We start from the raw sequence: 25,611 nt of genomic DNA on the forward strand, positions 1-25,611 counted from the left end.
GATGATGGTAGATGTCAGATCTTTTAATACAGAAATGGGAGTTATGCTTTTCTCTCTCTTTTTTTAAGTATTTTATTATTTATTTTTAGAGTGAGGGGAAAGGAGAGAGAAAGAGAGGGAGAGAAACATCAATTGGTTTCCTCTCACCTGTCCCCAACTGGGAACCTGGCCACAAGCCAGGCATGTGCCCTGACTGGGAATTGAACTGGCAACCTTTTGGGCTGAAGGCTGGCACTCAGTCCACTGAGCCACACCAGCCTGAGCGGCAGTTCTACTTTCTATATTGAAATTGTCAGATTTCCTGGTTATGTAACCCATGAATACTGTGTCAGGTTGCCATTCATCACCTTGCCATTAATAGGAAGAGTCAGTAATTTCAGAAATTTAATAAAAGAGCCTAGTACTAATGATGCCACAGGTGATGTTTTCAATTAGCAGTGTTTTAATGAGATTTTTAGGCTGGTAAGAGCTAATCCTGTAATGCAGGGGGGAAAAAAAAACTGAGAAAGAGACTTGTATCTGGCAAATCTCCTGAGGTAGGGCTTTGCTGATTCAGAAGTCTTTGATTAAGCATTTAACATCTTACAAGCTTTTTGGAAGTATCTGACATTGGTCAGATATTTTCCACTTCCAAAATAAGTAAGGCTTGCAGACAGATTTGAAATTAGAAGTTTTTAGTGACTTTCTTAGCTAAAATAAATTAAAAAACACCTTGCCCAGAGGACTAAATTGTGAATTGGCAAATAGCAGAGTAGAAATGAGGGAGAGTCAAAGACTTGGGGGGAAAAGAAATTAGTGTCAGTGTTCAGTAAATTTGATAGGTACATGATGGCAACTGTTCAAACCTCTGGTCTGTCATAACTGTGCTGAAGAAATAGAATGTTTTATACCTAAAAGCACCTTCTTAAAGTATTTAAAGAATATTAAGCCCATATTGAGATCTGGAAAAAAGTTCCACAAACAGTATTCCTAAAGAAAGGCTATCAGATGACCAGTATCTCTATCAGGGGCAGAATCAGTATAAAGTCCAGATACGGTGTTTTTCATCTACTGCTCACTTGTGTTTTGATTTCGTATTCAGCAGTCTGTGTTCTGCGTTCCAGGTTTGAAGCTGGAGGGGAGTGGAGTTAAGCTCCTGAGAGCAGAGTTGAGTAAAATAGATACTAGAAACACACTAAGCCCTTTTGAGTCACATCATTTTTACTATATTTTTAAATAATTGATTTATGCTTCCTTGAGTATTAGTTAATACTGTAAGGACAAGGAACTGGAATGTAGGAAAACAGTAGGTGTTTGTAGAATAGTATGATTTGTTGCTGTGGGGAGTTAGAAATTTAGATGACAGTGATACTATGCTTTGTAAAGGGATCTTACCTACAACTTGTTTATTGCTATATCCTGCTACCTACAGTAAGTAGGGCCTGGCCTGGAACACCGTAGGTGCTCAAAGACTATTTGCTAAATCAATAGAAAAAATAAAAAGGTTTAGAAGGGATTTACTGATTCAATGTCAAGCTCAGTGTTTTTCCCTTGTGGAGGTCATGGAACAACTCCTTTGCCCTAACTAGTCACGTTCGAACATGGCTGACTGAAGGCCTCTGTCAAATCAGGTCTTGGTGGAGAAAAGCGGTCATTGTAGATGACATAGAGATCAAACACATTACCTTGACTTATTAAGACGCAGCACTCTAATTAAGCTCACCAACCTCTTCCTCCCAGTTCTGATTTAATTGGGATATGGCCTGGAAGGGATATTTAAAACCTTCCCTGGTGATTCTTGATGTGCAGTGCAGCCAAAGTTGAGAACCACTGGTGTTTACATGTCTCCCGTACAAACCCAACTCCTTTAATTTAGTAAAGCAATCTGTAGGTACAAAAGATGACTCGAAAGCTATTTTATTTCCAAATATTTGCTGACTTAAAAAGCAGGATTTGGATTGCAGTTTTTAAGGCAGACTTTGGTATGAATATGTTGGCTGTTAGGTTTTGCAGAACTGTTTGTTGCTTTGCAGTGGAGAGTTAGGTACATATAAGTTTATAAATGAGAGAGTCAAAAGGGACCCAGTAAGGGTGGGTTGGAGGAAGAGTCACTTTTCTATTTGAGTACCGTCTGTGTTTACTCTCTGTGTGAGTCTCTGTGAGTATTTGTTTAGTTATTTATTAAAGTAGATAATATCCCTGTTTTTAAGTAGCTGAGTTACAGTCTGATACGGAAGGCTTGTCTTTCACTGTGCTAGTTTTTTAAATACTGGTAAATGGACTGTAAATAAACTTGATCAAATTTATTGCAAAGTTCTAAGAGAAAAACTAGAATAGTGTTTTTCAAACTGCAGATTGTGGGCGACATTTAAAAAAGTCAAATAGAAAATACAAAAATTAATAAGTATTGTTTTGTTTTTAAGATTTTATTTATTTATTTTTAGAGAGGGAAGGAAGGGAGATAGAGAGAGAGAGAAACATCAATGTGCGGTTGCTGGGGGTTATGGCCTGCAACCCAGGCATGTACCCTGACTGGGAATCGAACCTGCAACATTTTGGTTCGCAGCCTGTGCTCAATCCACTGAGCTACGCCAGCCAGGGCCTATAAGTATTGTTTTTGAAACTAGTTCCAGTTTTGTAGACACATATATATGTATCATCTGGGCCTTAATGTAAAAATGATTTAATTAGCCCTGGCTGGTGTGGCTCAGTGAATTGAGCGCCAGACTGTGAACCAGGGGGTCACCAGTTCGATTCCCAGGCAGGGCACATGCCTGGGTTGTGGGCATGTTTGGGAGGCAACCACACACTGATGTTTCTCTCCCTCTCTTTCTCCCTCCCTTCCCCTCTCTAAAAATAAATAAAATCTTTTTTAAAATGACTTAATTAATGTGAATGGTATCCAGAGTTTGAAAGCCATAGGACCAGAGCATTGGGAAGGTGGAGGAGAGAGGCGGCTGTCTTCACGGGTCAGGCTGATCATTGTGCGCGTCTTGTCTTCTTACGCATATTTCTGTTGGTTTATTCTTTGAATCTGGCCACATAGATCAAATTCTTTACTACTATTTCTATACCTGAAGAGTGAAAATAAGTATGCTTTATTGGCAATGTAGTTTTTGTAGCATCAGTTGCTGTTTTAAAAGGTAATATAAGTGAAGCAGTTCTGTGCTTTGTTGTTTATTTTTCCTTAAGTGCCATACTATGGCTTTTGGAATGTACCCTTTTGGGTTTTTTCTTTGTGTGAGGAATTTAATATCTTCCTTTATGTATTTAGCACTACTATTACATGTGGTTGTAAAGAATTCTTTAGAAACATTGGAACAGGGGCCTACTCCTCTATTTTATATCTTAACAAACCACCGCTAAAATGTAGTGGCTTGAAACAACAATTTATGACTTCTCATGAGCCCATGGATTGATTGTGCAGATTTGCTTTATGTGGGACATTCAAGATGGCTCACTTGCCCAACTCGCATCTGTCTGTCTCTTTGCATATACCTCAGGCCTCTCCCTTTTCACGTGTTGCTCCAGGTGGTCTCCCCAGCACAGTAGCCAGACTTCTCACCTGGGAGGTCAGGGTTCCCCAAACAAAGCGCAAGCTGACAGTCCTTAAAGATTAGTTTCCAGGCCAGACCTAGCACACTGGTATTTCCTTCAGATTGTCTTTGTTAAAAGCAGTTTACCAGTCCAGATTCACCAGATTCAATGTGGAGGGAGGGCCACATAAAGGTGTGACTACGTGGAGATGTTGATCGTCCTTGGCCCTCTTTGGAGATTAGCTACTAAAGGAACATTTAGCAACCGAGTTATGAAATCTCATGCAATTTTTCTGGTACATAAAACTGAAGACTATATTTGGATTGTCTAGATTTATTTATTTTCATTTCTTTCCAAGCTCTGTTTCGCCATTTGTCCTGTTACACTTAGATAGGAATTGTCTAGCAACCATTTAGCTGTAGGTTAGGCATAAATGAAAAAGAATTTAGTGAATATAAATTGGTTAGGGAGAAGTGTGTATAGAATGGGAAAGAGATGATGCAATAAACTTTGTGTTAAACAATTAGTAAGAACTAAAAAGAGGCATCAGTTATTCACTACTGCTGAAATATCGAAGACCAAAGGAAAGAAAAAATAAAGAGTTCCCTGGGCAACGTGGCTCAGTTGGTTGGAGCATCATCCTGTAAACTGAAAGGTCCCGAGTTCGATTCTGGTCGGGGTACAGGCCTAGGTTGTGGGCTCAGTCCCCAGTTTGATGTTTTTCACATCGGTATACATCTCCCTCCTTAACCCTCTCTCTAAAATCAGTAAGCATGTCCTCAAGTGAGGATAAAAAATAAAACTAAAACAAAAGAGGAAAAAGGAAAATAAATTTGTATTTTTAAATATTTTATTTATTTCATTTTTAGAGAGAGGGGAAGGGAGGGAGAAAGAGAAGGAGAGAAATATCAATGTGTGGTTGCCTCTCACATGGCTCCCACTGGGAACCTGGCCACAACCCAGGCATGTGCCCTGACTGGGAATCAAACCGGCAACCCCTTGGTCTGCAGTCCACACTCAATCCACTAAGCTACACCAGCCAGGGTGGAAAATAAATTTATTTAAGAAACCGTATGTGATTTTTAGTACTTAGAGTGGTATCTGGCACCAGTAGGCACTCAATAAATATTTGAATGAATGATGGAAGCTTTTTTTTTAAATCCTTATCTGAGGACATGCTTATTGATTTTTTTAGGGCTAGGAGATGGGAGAGAGGGAGAGAAACATCAATGTGAGCGAGAAATATCCATTGGTTGTCTCTTGCATGCTCCCAAGTGGGGACCTGGCCTGCAACCCAGGCATTTGCCCTGACTGGGAATCAAACCCATGACCTTTCAGTTTATGGGATAATGCCCAACCCACTGAGACACACCAGGCTGTGTGAGGACATTTTAAAGAGGCCAGCTCTCTCAACCCTGAACTGGTAATTGACTCTCTTTATAGAGTATATCTAACAAGATTTCTTTGCTTCAGATAAACACTCTTCATTTCCTTCATTTAATTCTTCAAATGGCATGATGTTAGGTCCCCTCAATTCTTATTTCTCTCTTAGATTTTTAAAATCTTCTTGTTTAAAGTTCTGTATTCAGAACTAAGAACAGTACTCAAGTGTTGTCTGATTTGCAAAGAGATGAATGTCATTTCCATCATCAGACTTTGTTTTTAATGAAACTTGATATCAGCATTTTTGGCAGCCATAGTACACTGTTTGTCTCATTAATATAGATGTTTTCTTAAAGCCCTAGTCTTTCTCATGTATATTGGACCATTTTGTTGTTTTTAGTTCTAAGTGAATGGCTTAATATTTATCCTTATTAAATCTTATCCCATTAGATTTAGCTTCCTGTTCCAGCCAATTAGAATTATAGTGGTGCCTTGCTACACGTTAATTCATTCCAGAACTGACGGGTGCCAAGACCAATGAGTACTGAATGATGAAGCACTTCTCTTGCAGGAGTTGTGACTCATACAAGTTCTAGCAAGTGTGGCAAGTCCTGAGCAAGCACTAAGTGCTGAAATGTTTTTTACTCATCAGAATACAGCGAATACAGGGTTTGATGAGTTCTAAAGCCAACAACCACCAAGGTATGACTCTACCGTAAAAGTTGATTCTTTTGCCCTGGCTGGTGTGACTCAGTTGTCCTGCAAACCAAAAGATGGCTGGTCAATTCCCAGTCAGGGCACATGCCTGGGTTGCAGGCCAGTCCCCAGTTGGGGGTGTGCATAGGCAACCAATTGCACATTGATGTCTCTCTCCCTCCCTCTCTCTAAAAATAAATATATTAATTAATTTAAAAAGTTATTCTCTCATATAGGATATTTGCTTTTCTATCCCAGATTCCTGTGATTTGCATATTTGATCATCATCCTGTTCAATGTCCTCATCAAGTCATTTATTTGTGAATAATATTACAGAGGACGAGTTTCTCTAGAGTTCTGCGGCATACCTAAATCATCTAGACTTACCTGTATTCTTTAGGTACAGTTGTATATCTGTAAAGCCACTTAACTGTAGCAAGATTCATGTGTTTTCACCTTGAACAGGGGTATCAAAGACTTTATTTTATACATTGCTAAAATCCAGAAATGCTGATGCTTGCAGCATTCCTTGATCAAATCATATGAAAAAAGGAAAATGAGTTAGTTTGGCTATGTCTCCTAGTGATCCCTGATGCCCTGTGTAACTACTCAAACTATTCTTTTATTTTTATTTATTTTTTTTACCAAACTATTCTTTTAATAACCTGTTGTAAGTCTCGCCCAGATTTCATGTCAGATCACTCTGGTGTAAGGTATGGAGAATATATGCTCCTCATTTTGAAAATTGCTACTGCAGACATAAAAAGCTGATGTGACTTTGGCATTTTCAGAATCATGAAATGTGTCTTAGTTTACAGAGTGCCATCATGGGTCTCAGCTGTACATTCTTTAATTCTGGTACACAATTTCATCCAGGTGTATATATTTCATTCCTTCACTTTTTGATAGTCTCCTTATTTATCTTGGACGTTAATCTAGTTTCCCCATATTTGGTCTTCTCTTTCTACTTTCAAAATAGTTTTTCTGTACAGGAAAGATAGAAGAAAGACAGACATGCAGGAATTGAGATGTTCTTCTGTCTCTGCTCATATTAGTTAGTGATACGCCATTTACATCACAGAGTGGAACTGTGCCTCCCTTACCTGTTTGCAAGTCTCAGCACATTCTGGGCTTCGGCTCAGGCTTGCTCTTCTGTGTATCAGTGCCACATTTAAAAAATAGTTTCTTTCCTCTTGTATGTACTTTTCTTGTGCATATCCTTCTAATTCTGAGTTAATGGGTGAGCTTTTCATCCAGTCTTTCTAGATACTTCCACTCGTCTCCCCCCTCCTTGTCTGATAATGTGAAATTGGCAGGACTTCATTTTTGACAATCTTAATCTTTTTGTGCTCCCCTTTAGCACCTTTCACCCTTGGGCTTGGGTCTGTCTTCACTGTGTGAAGCCTGTTCTTTAAGAGTCTAGGAATCACATCTGATGTGTTCCTTGTTCTTCTTCCTTGTCTGTTTGGCTTGGTTGGTTTCTTTTGAGGCTCCAACCACTTCCTCTTTTCTGATGAGTTTCTTCTTGGTCACATTAGGTTTAAAATATAATTCTACTCATTTCTTATTCCTTCTGGGTGAATAGAATAATTAGCAAGGCAATTTTTAAAATTATATAGGCTGGCTGCTTCTTAGTTGAATGAGATTTTTCATTAGATGTTCAGATAGCAAGAATCTTTTTTATCACTTTGAGACAGAAGGCTTCTAACAAGAAAGTAAGACAATTTCACCATTACTCGGCAATCAGGACATCTCACTGGCTTCATGTTAAAACTTGCAGAGCCATCTCCTCTCTTTGCCAGGTCTTCTCCCTGATCTGCTCACAAATCCAAGGAAATCAGTCTGCTTTTCTCTCCTCTTTAACTGGTGTTATGACCAGTCATTTACTGGATATTTTTTTCTTCTGAAGCTGACCTCAGAGTAGGGTATAGTCTCTTCAGTTATTGCCCATTTATGCTTATAACATAGGGATATTGTCATGGTTTTCAAATTTTTTTGTTTTTGTCACAATGGAGTCTAAATGAGGGTTATAAATAGGGAAGCTAGAAGCTAATGGCATCTTATTGTCCCGTGTTAGTTTCTGATTTCTTTAGATGCTGTAGATACCTGTCTCCTTGCTTCTCTTACTCAAGATAGAGCTCATCAAACCTCTCCCTCTCTGTGATCTAGGCTTCTTTCTGGAAAAGGGCATTCAATAGCTTGTAGACCTGAGGGAGAAGGTTAAACTATAGTTGTGAATTGATAGAGATCATTCAGAGGCTGCCTTATATCAAAAGGGTACCATATTTTGCCATGTGTAATGTGCACTTTTGCCCAATTTCTTGAGGGGAAAAATAAGGATGCACACTATACATGGGTAGTACTAATCCTGTATCTATATAAATGCTTTATTTTATTTTTTAGCAATTTTTAAATTTATTTTTTAATTTTAAAGATTTTATTTATATTTAAAGAGAGGGGAAGGGAGGGAGAAAGAGAGGGAGTGAAATATCAGTGTGTGGTTGCCTCTCGAGAGCCCCCTACTGGGGACCTGGCCCACAACCCAGCATGTGCCCTGACTGAGAATCGAACCTGCAATGCTTTGGTTCACAGATCGTGCTCAATCCACTGGGCTACACCAGCCAGGGCTCTATATGAGTGTTTTAAATTCTTTCATTTATGCTTATGCATTAAAGGCATAACTCTAGAAAGCAATAATGATATCTGTATACAAAGTAATACCCCAGAATATGATAATTAATTTTGTTGAACTTAATATGAACTTGCAACAAAAGCATTTTCAGCCAACAATTCAACCAAATTAAATGAAGACCTGGCTGGTGTAGCTCAGTGGATTGAGCACAGGCTTCGAACCAAAGTGTCTCAGGTTCAATTCCCAGTCAGGGCACATTCCTGGGTTGCAGGCCATGACCCCCAGCAACCACACATTGATGTTTCTCTCTCTCTCTTTCTCCCTCCCTTCCCTCTCTAAAAATAAATAAATAAAATCTTTAAAAAAATTAAATGAAGAGTGACGTATTGTTTATCCACGGAGTAAGATAGATTCTTGTACCTTGTATCTGTTCTTATGTTTTGTAATTATTTTTTACATAAAATTTCTTGTACCATATGTTCAAAAATAAATGCTAAAATTCCTTTATAATACAGAAAACAAGTATCTATAAATAAATAAATAATTGAATTAAAAATTAAGACAAAAATTTTTTTCCTGAAAGTTTGGGCCAAAAATGTAGGTGCACATTATACACTGCAAAATATGGTAATTTATACTTCAGGGGACCACAAAGCAGCTCTTCAGAGAATCCCAGTTATATATAGGGTAGATCACTTCTGATACTGTTATGCCTCCACTCTCAGGTGTTGATTTCTATTTAGCGATGCCTATTTTAAGAATATACTCAACTTACTATTTTTAACAGGTAAGCTTTCCATATCCTTGTCTTTGATCAGAGATACTATGAGATGTTGAGAATTCTAAAATGATCACAATGTATTAGGGCTGAGTATTTGGGAGAATGGAAACCATCAAACATATAAATCCTACCAAAAGTATTTACTAAACACAGAAAAGAGAAATTCCTTCAAATAGCTTATGTTTTATTGAGTGAATTAAATACATGAAGCAATTAGAGAATATAATAAAATGCCAGGTTACACATTGGTGGCAACTACTGAGAGTCCACCAGAGTGAGTTTTCTCAGTGTGCACTCAACTTACCTCTGGATGGAGCAGACTTTTCTGTATTTCCAAAATTGTTTCTGGTTGAATTTGTTACTGTTTTGGTATAAGCAGGGGCTTAGAACAGTAGGTACCAGTGACCGTTAGCCTCCATCTCTAGGAATATGGGACTGAGTGGTATTTTGTTCCCACAGCAGAGTAAAAGAAATTCAGTGTACCAAGAACATGAGTAATTCAGATATATTTGAGGTCTTTAGATCTTAAAGTCTCTGGTGAGAAAATACAGTTTTGTGTGTTTGCTTTGGCTATACTATTCTGAGTTACTTTTAGGGGTAATTTTAGAATCAATTTTAGAATTCCAGCCTCAAATTATAGTCTTTTGCTTAGTCATGAGGGGTTAGGTGTAATGCCACATTTTATTGAAAAGACTAGGAACTGTTGCTATATATTAACCTGGCTAGGCGCCGAAATTTGAGAAGGAAAAAAACACCCTACATTCCTAAAGGTTGAGCTGTTGCTATGTTGCCAAATCCGATTTGCTTTGATTCCTGGTAATCTTCACTAATCCTTCAAGGAATCATCAGATGTGATACACTTAAGAATGGAATAGCAACAAAGTTTCCCAAAGACTAATGTCTTTTGCTACACTGTAGCAAAAGGGGTGTGTGTGTGTGTGTGTGTGTGTGTGTGTGTGCTCTCACTGTCACTCTTTCTAAATATCTGATAACCGCCAGTGCTGCTAAGCGACTACCAGGTGGGTAACGTATTCGGAGAGTATGTTGGACAAAGGGATGATTCACGCCCTGGGTGGGACAGAGCAGAACAGCATGAGATTTCATCATACTACTCAGAATGGTGTGGAACTTAAAACTTAGGAATTGTTTATGTCTCCAATTTTCCATTTAATATTTTCAGACTGCAGGTGACCGAAACCATGGGGGAAACCGTGAATAAGGGGGGGACTGTTCTATGAAGATACTGTAGTTGGATAGAAATAAAAAACAATCTGACAGTAATCAGAGAGGAGGAGGGAGAGGGATAATAGGGGGTAATGGGGGGAGGCATGGAGGAACATGTTTGAAGGACACATGGACAAAGCCAAAGGTGGTGGGTTTGAGAGTGGGAGGCAGGAATGGGTGGGGCGGGGGGACATGGTGGGGAGAAAATAGAGACAAATGTACTTGAACAACAATAAAGAACTTTTTAAAAAAGATACTGTAGTTGGTACCTTTCTGAGAACAACTATATTGCTGAGTGTCCTAAATTGAGATTTTGGAAGTCTACATACAATTTTCAGAGCCCTTCTAGGGATACTTACGTTTCCTAGAAATGCAGTTTTCAGGCACTTAGGTAGTTTTCATAGTGAGTATCTGTCTTTGCTCATAGTGTTACTGTCAGGGGGATGTCATAGGAGGTAATCTGAACTGAACGGTTGGGAAGAAACCCCACAAAGTGAGTAGTATTTATGGCTTTATAAAGCAAATTGCAGTTAAATTTCTTCAATAATAAATGTGTTCTTGCACCTTTGTCAGATGTTAATGAGAGTCATTTATTTGTTTTATTTCAGTGATGTCCTTGCACTGCCCATTTTTAAGCAAGAAGAGTCAAGTTTGCCTCCTGATAATGAGAATAAAATCCTGCCTTTTCAGTATGTGCTGTGTGCTGCCACCTCTCCGGCAGTGAAGCTCCACGACGAAACCCTGACCTATCTCAACCAAGGTTAGGTGCCTCCTGTGCCTTCATTCAGTGCAGCCCTGCTGGATCCATGACGTTTAATTGGGCACACTCCATGTAAAAGCGCATTTTTCTAGTGTGACCTGTCAGAGTCACTGGCTTGCTTCAGATATTTGAGTTTTAATGTCATATGTGATATACACCATATTCCTGGCTTCTTTTGTCTTCCTGCCAATTTTCCGTTCCCATCTCCCTCTTTTTGTCCAGTCATGTTCCCTGGTTACTGTCGGAGAAGTACTACCCTACCCAGCATTCTTGCTTATCAGTTGTGTGGCCTTGGACATGCTACTTAACCTCTTCATGTTTCAGTTTCCTTATCTGTAAAAATGAGATTGATAATACCTCAGAGAGTTGTATCAATTAACTGGTATAATGTATGAAAACACCTAGCACTATGCCCAGCATGTAGTAAAGGATTATAGTTGTTGTTATCAATACTAATAATATTATACCCTTGTATATTTAATAAACTAAATTTTATTCTTTCTTTTTTTTTCTTGCCTGTAAGGCAGTTTATGAATACTCCTCCTGCATTTAACAACTATCTGTCATACCTCCATAAAGAAAATATTGTGGGTGTGTACAAACTTTCCTGAGATTCGGTCTCTGCTCTTCTAAGATAGACAGGGTTTTCACTAAGTTTTACTCTATCCTTAAATGATTTGAAAGACCCTTTCTACAATATATCACTTCTAGGTGATGTAGGTGACGTAGCAGAAATGACAGCAGCTGACACACATTGAGCCATGGAGTGCCGGACATTGTTTTACATGGCGTTACATGTATTCAGGCATTTACTCCTCTTATAGCCCTATGAGATGGGCTACTAAATCTTGTTCTCATTTTGTGGATGAGGCAACTGAGGCAAAGATTAACAAACTTGAAAAGGTCACACAATGGAAGAACTGGGTTTTATAAAATATTTCATTTATTTTACTTTTACTTTTTACATTATTCATTTACTGTTAGATGGAAGGGAAGGTGGGGAGAAAGAAAGGGAGAAGGCCTGTGCCCTGACTGGGAATCAGACTGGCGATCTTGTGGTTAGCAGACCAGCACTCAGTCCACTGAACCACACCAGCCAGTGCAGAACTGGGTTTTAAATGCAAGGAGTAGTTTGGCTTCCAGCTACATTGAATTACTGAGGAAAAGGACCAGGGCTAATGTATGACGTCTGTCTGGAAAAAATTCCAGCCATTAATAATATAACGAGAATGGTTTGTGTGGCATCAACGTAACCTGGCAGCCAAGGAGAGTGGACTGGAATGTGCATGTGTGAACAGTGATTTCACTGTACTAGTCAGTGGGGGCGGTAGACACCATTGAGTGAGCATGTGTACTGGGTGGACATCACATTCAAAATGAGCAAGTAGAGCAACAAATCTGCATCAGATTTTGTGTTAAGCTTGAGCATTCCTCTGCGGAAACTATTCAGATGATTCAGAAGGCTGCAGTTGTGGACAACTGGTGATTGGCAGCTTCATCACAACAGCGTACCCGCTCATGCATCATGTCGCATGCAGAGTTTTTAAGCAAAGCATCAGATCACCCAGGTGACTCAGCGCCCCCCTACAGCCAGATTTGTTGCCTTCCAAAATTTGGCTTTTCCCAAAACTAAAGTCATCTCTGAAAGGGAAGAGATTTCAGACCCTTGATGAAATTCAGGCAAATATGATGGGGCAGCTGATGGCAATTAGGAGAGTTGTATGAGGTCCCAAGGTGCCTACTTTGAAGGGAACTGAGGTGTCATTGTCCTATGTACAATGTTTCTTGTATCTTCTTCAGTAAATGTCTTTATATTTCATATTACATGGCTGGTGCCTTCTGGACAGACCTCGTATACTTTTATCCCACACAGAATCTAACATCACTTTCAAAGCTCCAAAAAGATAAACTGCCTTTTTGGGGGGTAGGTGTGTGGAGCAAGAAGAATCTTTATTCATTCAGTAACTCCAAGTCACAATTCTGTCTAAAAGATGAATACGTCCCATGGCACTGCAAGGACAGTGGTATACATACATATCTGTGCTTGGACCATTTTCTAGCTGCCCCAACTCCAAGCTGATTCTAGACATGTGTGTCACCTCTGAGCACCTCAGTCTGCCTGCAGGTAAACTGTTGGGGGAGGGGAAGCGTGCCACAGCCTGTGGTGTCATGGGAGTAAGGGGGTTCTCATCTTATTCCTCTGACAGCACACAGGTTCCGGTCTCCCCTGGGTATCCTTGGGCCCACCGCACACCTTCCCTTCCCCTGAGCTGCCTGCCGGTGTCTGAAGCTTGGGTGCACCTGCTAGTTCTTTCCCCCACCCTAGGACTCACGCGCCTCAGCCCACCAGCCCATCTGACAGAGCACAGTGGGCCCATACCCAGAATCCTCAGAGAACATTGCTCTCATAAAATTCAACTCGCTGCCATCACAACAACCCACACAGAAACTTTCCTCCCAAATGAAATTTTCCTTTCTGAATTTTGAAAGTTAATTATGATGAATATAATACATGATTACTTTTTCTTCTAGGACAGTCTTATGAAATCCGAATGCTAGACAATAGGAAACTTGGAGAACTTCCAGAAATTAATGGCAAGTTGGTGAAGGTAAAACTTATCACTATGTTTCAGGATAGTCTCCTGGCTCAGTGAAATTCTTTTTGTATGGTACAAAGTAAACTTCTTGAGATCTTTACAGAAGTACCAGTGTGTTTTTGGGTACCTGGTCTAGTAGTAAGGAAAACAGAAGCTAGTGTGGATGAGTAGCAGTTTTCTTTGTCTAGAGTGCTGGTAATGAACTCTCAGTACAGTTGGGACAGAGGAGTTGTCAGCAGCTATAAAAGGTGGTGAGAAGGAAATTAACAGGCACCTCTGCAAAGTAAGAGTAACAAAAGGCAAGTTGATAGAAACAACTTCTGCTTACTCTCAATGTTTACAGCTTATATCAGGGGTGTCAAACTCATTTTCACCGGGGGCCACATTAGCCTCATGGTTACCTTCAAAGAGCAGACATAATTTTAGGACTGTTTAAATGTAACTACTCCTTAACTGTTTAGGAGTTGAAATTACATTCGGCCCTTTGAAGGCAACCGCGAGGCTGACATGGGCCCTGGTGAAGATGAGTTTGACACCCCTGGTTTATATGGGGGGTTGGCGAGCAGAGGACTCGGTGGGGTTTCATGTCCATCTGAAGAGCCAAGCTGACTGTCAACTGCATAGTAACGGTGGGGGCATGCAGACGTGCCCCGGTAGGGGTCCTTTGTGTCTGGTTACCGTCAGGACTGATGTTTTAGCCAAACATGGTACCAGCCAAACGATAAAGATTATATTTGGGAAATTATAAAATTTACCTTAAAATAGAGCTTGGTATGGTATGGGTTTTAGAGTGAAATAGGTAACTCAGTTGATTAGAGCATTTTCCTGATACTCAAGGTTGTGGGTTCAATCTTCGGTCAGGGCACATACAAGAAACAACCAATGAGTGCATAAATAAGGGGAACAACTAATCAGTGTTTCTGTTTCTTTCTCTCCCTCTCTCCGTCCCTCCCTCCCTCTCAAATCAATAAAAATAAGTAAATAAATAATAGAGTGAAATAGGTCTTAAACAATTTTAGGTGTATCTAGAAACCAACCGGGGATGACTACTGCAATTTTTTGTTTATCATCATTGATTTTTAAGGGATTCTATTATCATTCGGTTTTGTTGTTTGCTTTTAGAGTATATTCCGTGTAGTGTTCCATGACAGACGGCTACAGTACACCGAACACCAGCAACTAGAGGGCTGGAGGTGGAACCGACCTGGAGATAGGATTCTTGACATAGGTGAGTTACGGGAACCTGCTGCCTAGGCAATGTCTGAGAAGTGATGTTCTTTACTTGATGTTTACCTTGGTTCATAATGCTTCACGGGCTCAGTTAGCATGGATTGGTAGTGGCTGTTGCCTAAGTATAAAAAAATTACTGGTATGGTGATACCAAAAGTTGGCAAGTATGGACACTTTGTTTCTCATAACAGTCATATCTGTTACTTCTGGGTGATTTTTTAAAAAAAATTAGGTGTGGTAAAATATACATAACATTTTAACTATTTTTAATAAGTTAAATAATCTAGTATTTATCTTTTTGTGATTAGCTTATTTCACTTAGTATAATCCTCAAGGTTTGTTTATATAATTGCATGAGTCAGAATTTCCTTTTTATGACTGAATAATATTCCATTGTGTATAGATACCGCATTTTGTTTTCCCGTTCACCCCTCAGTGGCTGCCTAGGTCAATTCCACCTTTTGGCTATGGCGAATGAATAATGCTACTGTGAACATGGATGTACAAGTACTTATTTCAGTCTCTGCTTTCAGTTTTTTTAGTAACCACCATACGGTTTGTCCACAGTGGCTGCCCATTTTATGTTCCTACCAGAATGAACAAGGGTTCTAATTATTCTACATATGTGCCAACATTTATTTATTTTTCTTTTTTTCTTTTTTTATATTAGCCACTTGAATGGATATGGAGTGGCATCTCACTGTGATTTTGATTTACATTTCTCTAATGATTAGTGATGTTGGGTATCTTCCCATGTGCTTATTGGCCATTTGTATAACTTTGGAGAAATGTGTATTCGAGTCCTGTGCCCATTTTCGAATCTGGGGGGTGGGGGTGGTTGGAATGCAGGAGTTTTTTATATACTCTGGCTGTTAACCCCACATTAGATATTGATTTGCATGTTTTCTCCCATTCTTGTGGGTTGTCCTTCCACTGTGCATATAGTGTCCTTTGTTAGACGAAAGTTTTAAATTTTGGTGTAGTCTAGTATATGTTTGTTTAAATTGCCTGTGCTTTTTGGGTCACACTTAAGAAATCTTTGCAAAATCCAGAGTCATGAAGTTTTTCCTGGTGTGTTTTCTAAGAGTTTTATAGTTTTAGGTTTAGATGTACATCCACTTTTTAAGTTCATTTTAAAGATTTTATTTACTTATTTTTAGAGAAAGGGGAATGGAGGGAGAAAGAAATGGAGAGAAACATTGATGTATTGGTTTTCTCTCACACGCCTCCAACCAGGATGTGGCCTACAACCCACGCATGTTCCCAGACCAGGAGTCAAACCGGTGACCTTTTGGTCCACAGGATGGTGCCTAACTCACTGAGCCGCCCAGTCAGGGCTCCAACACCATTTGTTGAAAAGACTGTCCATTATGATTGATAGCCTTGTCACTCTTGTCTAAAATCATTTTATCATATATTTGAAGGTTTGTTTCTGGGCTCTATTCTGTTCCGTTTGTCCTTATGTCCATTTTTATGCCAGTTGGGCACTGTTTTTGATAGTTGTAACTTTGTAACAGCTTTGAAATCAGAAAGTATGAGGCCTCCAATTTTGTTACTTTTCAGGATTGTTTTGGCTATTCAGAGTCCGATAAAAAGGGACCAGGTTTTTCCCCTAAATTTCTTAAGTCCTTTTACTGTACTAATACCTGAGAGCTAGGCCAGTCCTTTGTCTCACCTGAAGTAAGAGGCCTGGACTAGAATCTGTGTCTCTTGGTTTGTAGTTCAGGTTTTTCTACTTTGCTACACAGAGAATTTGTTTTTCTTACATTACGGCACATAAGAGAAAGGTCTTTACAAATACGCACACAATCTCTCTTCATAAATGTACTTGGAATCCCAGCATCTGTATCTTTGACCTTTAATGGGTTATTCTCTCCTATTTATACACACAGTTAAATCTAGGTACTGTTAGTTTTACCTGAGAAAACACTGGATCTCATACAGATATCCTGATATCCATGTTACAGTTGGCTTTAGGATGAACCCAACAACTAGCACAGTGGAGTGGGGCCCACTTACTGCTTTTTGGTTCTGTGCTATACAGAATGGAAAGCAAAGTTGTACTAAAGCTCATTCATTTTTGCTCACCTCTTGAGTGTAAGATGTGTCACTCTGTTACAGGGCTATTTGAGGACTTTTCCACTTCTGTCTGTGATGCTGTGCCTTCTGCCTCTGTTCAGATACTGTACTTGACCCTTCTGTAGCAGTGCTCGTAGCGCACTTCTGTCAGTAACGCTAATCTTAAAACTAAGTGAAACAGACTGTAGGCTACCATTTTCATGACACTAGAGCTAGTGTGTGGGGTAAGTCTATCTTTAAGTAGAATTTTGGAAAATTTAAAGAAACTTTTTAAATTGTCTCATTTTTAAAAAACTTTTTCAAGTGGAAAAAAGATACTTGGAAGGAAAGTACTTACGTCAATTTTAGCTCTATTCAGACCTTTTTCACTTGCAAAAAGAGGTTTACACAAAAATCTGGGTAACTAGGAGCCAATAATACCTGTATAAGAATCAGTGCTTTTTTATCCAGTGGTACTCAGAATCATTCAGTGATTACCCTTTGCTTCTCAGACATCCCGATGTCTGTGGGTATCATCGATCCTAGGGCTAATCCAAACCAACTAAACACAGTGGAGTTCCTGTGGGACCCTTCCAAGAGGACGTCAGTGTTTATTCAGGTAAGGCATTGCAAATGGGGTTCCAGCTGTGAAGAACATCTCTCACTACCACTTTGTTTCTTAAAGGAAAAGACACATTGAGTTGGAAATCTTTTTTTTTTTTTAAGATCTTATTTATTTATTTTTAGAGAGGGAAGGGAGGGAGATAGAGAGAGAGAGAGAAACATCAATGTGCAGTTGCTGGGGGTTATGGCCTGCAACCCAGGCATGTACCCTGGCTGGGAATCGAACCTGGGACACTTTGGTTCCCAGCCCGCGCTCAATCCACTGAGCTATGCCAGCCAGGACGAGTTGGAAATCTTTACAGGTGCAGACTCCTCAACATGTTCCTGAAAGCAGTAAGGAGTTTCTGAAGTGCTCTTTTAATTTCCCCAATTTATTTGCTTGTCTCTCCCCAAATGCTTACTGACACCTGCATAATACAGTGTGAGGCAAAAGTAGGTTTACAATTGTTCATGTGGAAAATAATACAATAACTAATAAATAATGCAGGAATAAGCTGTGTTTTTGATACAGAGAACTGTAAACCTACTTTTGCCCCATGCTACATTTTGTTCTGGATGGACTATAACTTACCTAACAATTATTTAGCATTGAGATTGTCTTAATTTTTTACTATTTTTTTAGTTTAAATTATTGTTGTTCAATTACAGTTGTCTGTATTTTTTACCCCCCTCCCTAATTTTTCACTATTCTCCATAAAGTTATTTTGAACATCTCTGTACTTAAAGTTTGCTTTGCATATCTGATTATCTTCTTCAGGTAGTTTGCTTGAAAATTTTTATTTGTCATAAGAAGAACTATTAGTTTGTTTATTGAGTAGTTCCCATGAGATGGTTACTGTGTTAAGTATAACACTTTATATATATAATTTTATTTAAGACTTTCACCAGTAATCCTGTGGATTAGGAGTAGTTCTTGAGGCTTAGAGAAGATAATTTACCCCAGCTAGTATTTGGTCATTCAAGATTCCACTGTTCAGACTTCCGGCCAAGATGGAGGCATAGGTAGACACACTGCCTCCTCGCACAACCAAAATAAGGACAACAATTTAAAAACAAAATAACAACCAAAACTGACAGAGAATTGAACTGTATGGAAGTCCAACATCCAAGGAGTTAAAATAGACACATTCATCCAGACCGGTAGGCGGGACTCCGGATGGAGTTGGGCAGCTGGGCGGAGAGGAGTAGCGGCACAAAAAGCGGTGGTACCGGGCGCGTAAGATGGAAGCAGGCAGCAGCTGGCAGACCCCGGGCATGGGGTGGCAATAGGCAGACCCAGCAAAGCGGCAATTGTGAAGCGAGGCACGGCGTGCAAGGTGCCTGGCTGACCAGGCGGTCCCACATTTATGCACAGATAAACCAGGCAAGGCTGGGGAGCGAGACAGACCACACAACCCAGGGTCCCAGCGCTGGGAAATAAAGCCTTGAGGCATCGATTGGGGAAATCTGTGGGGGTTGAGGCACAGGGAGAGACTCCCAGCCTCACAGAAGAGCTTGTTGGAGAGACCCACAGGGTCCTAGAATGTGCACAAGCCCACCCATATGGGAATCAGCACCAGAAAGGCCCAGTTTGCTTGGGGGAAGCAGTGGAAGAAACTGATATCCAACAGAGAGCAGAGCAAGCGCCATTGTTCCCTCTCAGATCCCGCCCCCACAAATAGTGTCACAACCCAGCGACTGGGTTGCTCCCTCCTGGTGAACACCTAAGGCTCCGCCCCTCATACTTAACAGGCGCAACAAGACAAAAAAAAAAAAAAATAGTGGCTCAAATGGAAGAACAGATCAAAGCTCCAGAGCAAATACAACTAAGTGATGAAAGAGATAGCCAACCTATCAGATGCACAGTTCAAAACACCAGTAATCAGGATGCTCACAGAATTGGTTGAATTTGGTCGCAAATTAGATGAAAAAAACTAAGGCTGTAGCCTTAGTGGACCAGAAGGAAGAAAGAAGCAACCAAACAGGAAAAGAATGAAGAAATAAGAATTCAAAAAAATGAGGAGAGGCTTAGGAACCTCCAGGACATCTTTAAATGTTCCAACATCTGAATTATAGGGGTACCATAAGAGGAAGAGGGAGAGCAAGAAGTGGAAAAGTGATTTGAACAAATAATAAAGAAGAACTTCCCCATTCTGGCAAAGGAAATAGACTTCCAGGAAACCCAGAAAGCTCAGAGAGTCCCAAAGAAGTTGGACCCAAGGAGGAACACACCAAGGCACATCATCATTATATTAGCCAAGGTAAAAATGAAGGAGAGACTCCTAGAAGCAGCAAGAGATAAGGAGACAGTAACCTACAAAGGAGTTCCCATAAGACTGTCAGCTGATTTCTCAAAAGAGACCTTGCAGGCAAGAAGGGGCTGGAAAGAAGTGTTCCAAGTCATGAAAGGCAAGGACCTACATCCCAGATTGCTCTATCCAGCAAAGCTTTCATTTAGAATGGAAAGGCAGATAAAGTGCTTCTCAGATAAGGTCAAGTTCAAGGAGTTCATCATCACCAAGCCCTTATTATATAAAATGTTAAAGGGACTTATCTAAGAAAAAGAAGATCAAAAACATGTACAGTAAAATGACACCAAACTCACAATTACTAACAACCACACCTAAAACAAAAACAAAAACACACTAAGCAAACAACTAGAACAGGAACAGAACCACAGAAATGGGGATCACATGGAGGGTTAGCAACAGGGGAGTGGGAGGAGGAGAAAGGGAAAGAAGGTACAGAGAATAATTAGCATAGATGGTAGGGAGAAAATAGACAGGAGAAGGGTAAGAATAGTATGGGAAATGTAGAAGCCAAAGAACTTACAACACATGGACATGAACTAAAGGGGGGAATGTGGGTGGGAGAGGGTGTGCAGGGTGGAGGGGAATGAAGGGGGGAAAATGGGACAACTGTAATAATATAATCAACAAAATATATTTTAAAAAACGATTCCACTGTTTACATTCGCCAAGGTCTCAGACTTTATGCAGTAGCCAAACAAACCTTTTCCCCCTTGTTGCCAGCTTTCCTATTTACCATTTTCCCAGCATGGATGGTGCCTCCACTTTCTAAAATCTATGTAGAAGTCCAGGAAACTTTTACTAACAAATCATTTCTCTTTTATGTTAACTCTATTCTTTGAAGCAGTTAATGAATTTAATTCCTCACAGTAGTTTTTGTAAACATTAGATCTGTATGTTTACTTTGTTTGCATTTGTAAATCATTTAAATTTTCCTCAGTTCCATCATTAGAGTGTAAATTCTTCAAGGTAAAAACTAAAAGTTTTTCTGGTAGGTGTTCATTAGGCTTTTTAAAGGTTTTACTGTTAGTAGTTGCTCAAAACATGGCACGGACAGGTTTGCCCAGCAGCAGCCCTGAAACCTGGACGCTGTGTCCTCCGCAGGTGCACTGTATCAGCACAGAGTTCACCATGAGGAAGCACGGCGGGGAGAAGGGCGTGCCGTTCCGCGTGCAGATCGACACCTTCAAGGAGAACGAGAACGGGGAGTATACTGAGCACTTGCACTCAGCCAGCTGCCAGATCAAAGTCTTCAAGGTATCCCTGGGCACTGTGGCGGCCTCGAAAACTACCCTCCTCCTCTCGCTTGTGACATTCAGTCATCAAGTCAAAAAGTCAGCTTGTCTTTTTACAAAAACTAAGAAAACTCAAGGACTTTCTTGGAGTGTCCTTAAAGCCTATTGAAGTTACAGGCTCTTCTAAAAGCTCACAAAGTTATGAAAACTTGACAGTTTTGGTTATATTTGTACTTTATCTTTCCTTATTTTGGTCTTTTTATGTTTGTCACATGGTTAAATTTGTTCTCATCGCGAAAGATTCATGAATACAAGAGTATTCAGAGCACGAAACGGACATTCCCCTCTCACCACTCTTGCCCTGACCCCCCAGCCTCTCCCCAGAGGCAGCTCCCCGCTGTTGCAGCTTAGGGTGCATGTGTCCTTCCGGTCCCCTTCTGTGCTCGTTCATGCGCGTGTGCAGAGGTGTACGCACACTCTCTTTTCTCCCAAACGTAAATGGGATTACACTGTATGAACTGTTTTGAGTATTGCTTTTTTCTACGTGCTTTAGAGATCTTTCCATGTCTATAGCTATAGATCTCTTATTCTTTTTTAACTCCATCAAACATTTAAATTTCCCAGTTTCAGACTTATATGCAATGATGCATTTTGTCTTTATATCATTGTAATATATCTTTGTTTCACTTGTGACTATTTAAGTTTTTAGAAGTAATATTGTTGGGTTGAAGGGTGAGTTTAAAATAAAGTATTTCTCATTTCAGCCCAAAGGTGCAGACAGAAAGCAAAAAACAGATAGGGAGAAAATGGAGAAACGGACACCTCATGAAAAGGAGAAATACCAACCTTCCTATGAGACAACTATACTCACAGAGGTAAAAAGGATTTCTTTGGTGACAGTTTCAATCAATACATTTTACTATTAAGAAATATCTAATCCTTTTACAGTATATGCATATATCAAGGTATTATGTTCTAATTTACCTAAAGCTAGTGTGTCATATGTCATTTATATCTCAATTTTTAAAAAATTGCTTCCCACCTGGTCAGAACTTACTTATCCTCTTAGTTATGGGGGGATCTGAGGAACTAAAATTTACTGATCAAGATGAGCTATTCAAGTGACAGTGTTTTGGTGGAGTACTAGAGTCAGTTACACGTTTTAGTATCTGAGTTGTCCTTTGTTTCAGTGTTCTCCGTGGCCCGAAATCACCTATGTCAATAATTCCCCATCACCTGGCTTCAACAGTTCCCATAGCAGTTTTTCTCTTGGGGAAGGGTAAGTTTGGGAAATGGAATTGGCTTGTGTTTGTTGTAAATGTGTATTTTTAAATCATCATCCTAGAAACAAGATCTTTCCTAACCAATAAATACTTCTGTTTGGTCAGTCTTTGATAGATTTATGTAGTAACTGAGGTTTGGCTTACCTTCAAAAGAAATTGAAAGAAGGGTTTTGTTTTATTTGTTTTTTGTGGGGTTTTTTGCTGCCTAAGTCTATATAATTTGTCTCATAGGATAACTTTCCTCATAGAGGAGAGGAGAGAGCACCAGAATAGTTAGCCTTTGTTGCTATAGAAAGCTCAAACTGTATCAGACAGTTTTGATCATCTGCTTGCAAGAGACTGAAAGCGTTTTACGTACCCTTTTGTATTTTTTTCCCCTCCCATTAGAAAATCACATTTATTGTTGGTTTTTAGTGATTCAGGGACTGATTTTCTGGGCTTTTCACTTCTCCCTGTTACTGCTTACTTGTGGTTCTTTCCCTTCCTGATCATACTCTCACCGCAGAGTGGTCATCGGGAACTGAAACACATATGTACAAATACTGATATCTGTTTGCTACGTACTGAGAATGATCCTAACACCTAGTTGTCATGAATCTTTGGTAATCAGGGGAAGAAGGTTGAACATGATTGCTAAAGAGTGTCTTATCTCTTAGCATAGGCCATATTGAAATTTCAAGATTGATTGATTGATTGATTTTTAGAGAGAGGGGAAGGGAGGGAGAAAGAGAAGGAGAGAAACAATGTGTGGTTGCCTCTCATGTGCCCCCACTGGGGACCTGGCAGGCATGTGCATGTTGGATTCCCTGATTGGGAATGCAACAGGTGACCCCTTGGTTTGCAGGCCGGCTCTCAATCCACTAATCCATGCCATCCAGAGCTGAAATTTCAAATAGACTGTGAAATGTGTGACTATACTGTTTTGTTGTAATGTTTGTTTTCTTATTTATTTAGGTTCTGTGTTCAAACTACTTCTGAAAGTGTTTAGTTAGGGTGGCTTAAATATTCAAAATGTAACCATTAAGAATAAAGATAGGTAGAAGTTGTAGAAAGAATAGATAACTAGGGTCTTGAAATAAGTTTATCATGAAACTTGAATCCTGAATTTGAATTTTGCAATTAAGGCAAAAAAGAAAAAGGTCTTTTTTGAAAGAAAAATGTCTTACTACCAGTGTAGATTACCCAGTGTACTTATAAGCAATTTAAAATACTATAGGCCTGGCTAGTATAGCTCAGTGGATTGAGCGTGGGCTGTGAACCAAGGAGTTGCCAGTTCAATTCCCAGTCAGGGCTCGTGCCTGGGTTGTGAGCCAGGTCCCCAGTATGAGGTGCTCAAGAAGCAACTACACATTGGGAAAAAAAAAAATTATATAGGGTTAAGAGGTTTTTTACCTTTTTGTTATGTATTTATTGTTAGACTCATGTTCCTCTCATGAAAGAAGTAAATATTAGGGAAGAGGGACAATCTGTAAAGCAAAAGTGAGGACAGGGAAAAACCAACTATGTAAATAGACCTTGGATTACAAATTGGGTAACACTAATTTTTGAAGCTGCTTTAAAATAATTATTTCTTATTATAAAAATTGTGTGATCGCATTGCATTTCATAAGTTTTATTCTAATATTTTTTCTCTGTATGTTTGTACATTTATATATTTAATGCAGTGGTAATATATTGATTACTTTCTTTTTTAAGATTATTTATTTATTTATTTTTAGAGAAAGGGGAAGGGAGGGAGAGAAACACCAATGTGTGGTTGCCTCTCATGCTACCCCAACTGGGAAACTGGCCTTCAACCCAGGCATGTGCCCTGACTGGGAACCGAACCAGCCACCCTGTGGTTCACAGGCCGGCACTCAATCCACTGAGCCACACCAGCCAGGGCAAGATTACTTTTATATTCTGATATTTATTTTACATTCTTATAAATTTATGTTAAATAGTCTTTATGTCTTAATTTGTCTAATCAGTCCCAATTTACTGGAATCTTCATTTTTTTTCAATGTCTCCAATAAAAAATGTTGCAAGTGACATAGTTCCTCCTCCCTCACCCTCTAAAAAGTCTTTACAATAAATGAATACATAATAGAAGAACTGGGTCCAAGAGCAAGAATGTTTTATGAGAGAGCACAGATTCCTTTAAATATCTAGCTTAGGACTTAGAGGGTCAAGAATGAGATGATGAACCCTAGTACGCGTCATGGACTCATCCTTTCGTTGTAAATGTTTCTTTAGAAACGGTTCACCAAACCACCAGCCAGAGCCGCCCCCTCCAGTCACAGATGTAAGTTTAAAGTTAAATGTCAGCTATTTGCAATATCTAATAATACTTTGATGACTGTGCAGTTCAGTACTAGTGCCCAACTTCTAAGGTGTGTTCATTTGTTCATTAAATATTTATTGAATTTTGACTGTGAACCAGATACTATGCTATGGACCAGATATATAAAACAAGAAACATAGGACTCTTGTATTTAAGGAACTTATAATCTAGTGGGGGAAGATAAGGATGGAAAAATCCAAGGGTATCTTGCATGGTTAGAGAAGGAAAAAGAATATATAAACAGTTTACCAGCAAACCAGGCCTATCTGAGTGTGGGTGTGTTTGGCTACTGCTTATCTAATAATGTAACATTTACCTTTTTTTAAGTTCAATCTATTTAGTTACCAAAAAATTGCTTTTTCTCTTTCAGAACCTCTTGCCAACAACCACACCTCAGGAAGCTCAGCAGTGGTTGCATCGAAACCGGTTTTCTACATTCACGAGGCTTTTTACAAACTTCTCAGGTTAAATTTGCCTAACCTTTTGTTCCCCCACTCGGGATGTTCTTCTACATTCTAGGGCCTCCTGGTTCCCTGTGAGGGTGTTGTATGTATGTGCTGTGAAATACTTAAAAAGAAAGACCTCTTAGCTTAAACTTATTTTAATTTTAAAATATTCATTTTTTACAACACTTTAAAAATGTACTATATAATATTTTATGAAGGAGCATTTGCAGGTAGTCTGAAATTTTCTCCTGATGTCACAATATTGTATTTTATTTGCACATTCCACTTTTATTTAACACCTTCAGGGTAACCAGTCATGGTAGGAATACTCAAATGGGTAAGGCATACTTCCAGATCATTTATCATCTATTACCAAAAAATCACATCAAAATATTTCCACCCCCAGCCCAAAAAAAGGGTGAACAAGTAGTTGTGATGTAGTAGAAGCAAACAGGCATTTAGGGGAGGGCCTGGGGTTAAGGAGCATGTGTGATGCATGAGAGATGAGGAGTTTGTTGACCAGGCAGTGGAAGGA

General features: G+C 39.5%; 1 protein-coding gene across 2 annotated transcripts in view; it reads left to right on the plus strand.

Moving 5' to 3' along the window:
• The window catches only part of TFCP2 (transcription factor CP2), a 48,050-nt gene that overhangs the window by 11,869 nt on the left and 10,570 nt on the right, over positions 1-25,611 (plus strand). For both annotated transcript variants that reach the window (XM_045829778.1, XM_045829779.1), the window contains exons 2-10: positions 10,841-10,992; positions 13,525-13,601; positions 14,712-14,817; positions 17,390-17,496; positions 20,894-21,046; positions 21,789-21,899; positions 22,215-22,303; positions 24,543-24,591; positions 25,001-25,094. In XM_045829778.1, coding sequence (XP_045685734.1) covers positions 10,841-10,992; positions 13,525-13,601; positions 14,712-14,817; positions 17,390-17,496; positions 20,894-21,046; positions 21,789-21,899; positions 22,215-22,303; positions 24,543-24,591; positions 25,001-25,094 — 938 coding nt within the window. The remainder of the gene's footprint in view (positions 1-10,840; positions 10,993-13,524; positions 13,602-14,711; positions 14,818-17,389; positions 17,497-20,893; positions 21,047-21,788; positions 21,900-22,214; positions 22,304-24,542; positions 24,592-25,000; positions 25,095-25,611) is intronic.

This window comes from Phyllostomus hastatus, unplaced genomic scaffold (genome assembly GCF_019186645.2).
Source record: "Phyllostomus hastatus isolate PE091 unplaced genomic scaffold, TTU_PhHast_1.1 phas_scaffold_93, whole genome shotgun sequence".
Taxonomy (NCBI): Eukaryota; Metazoa; Chordata; class Mammalia; order Chiroptera; family Phyllostomidae; genus Phyllostomus; species Phyllostomus hastatus.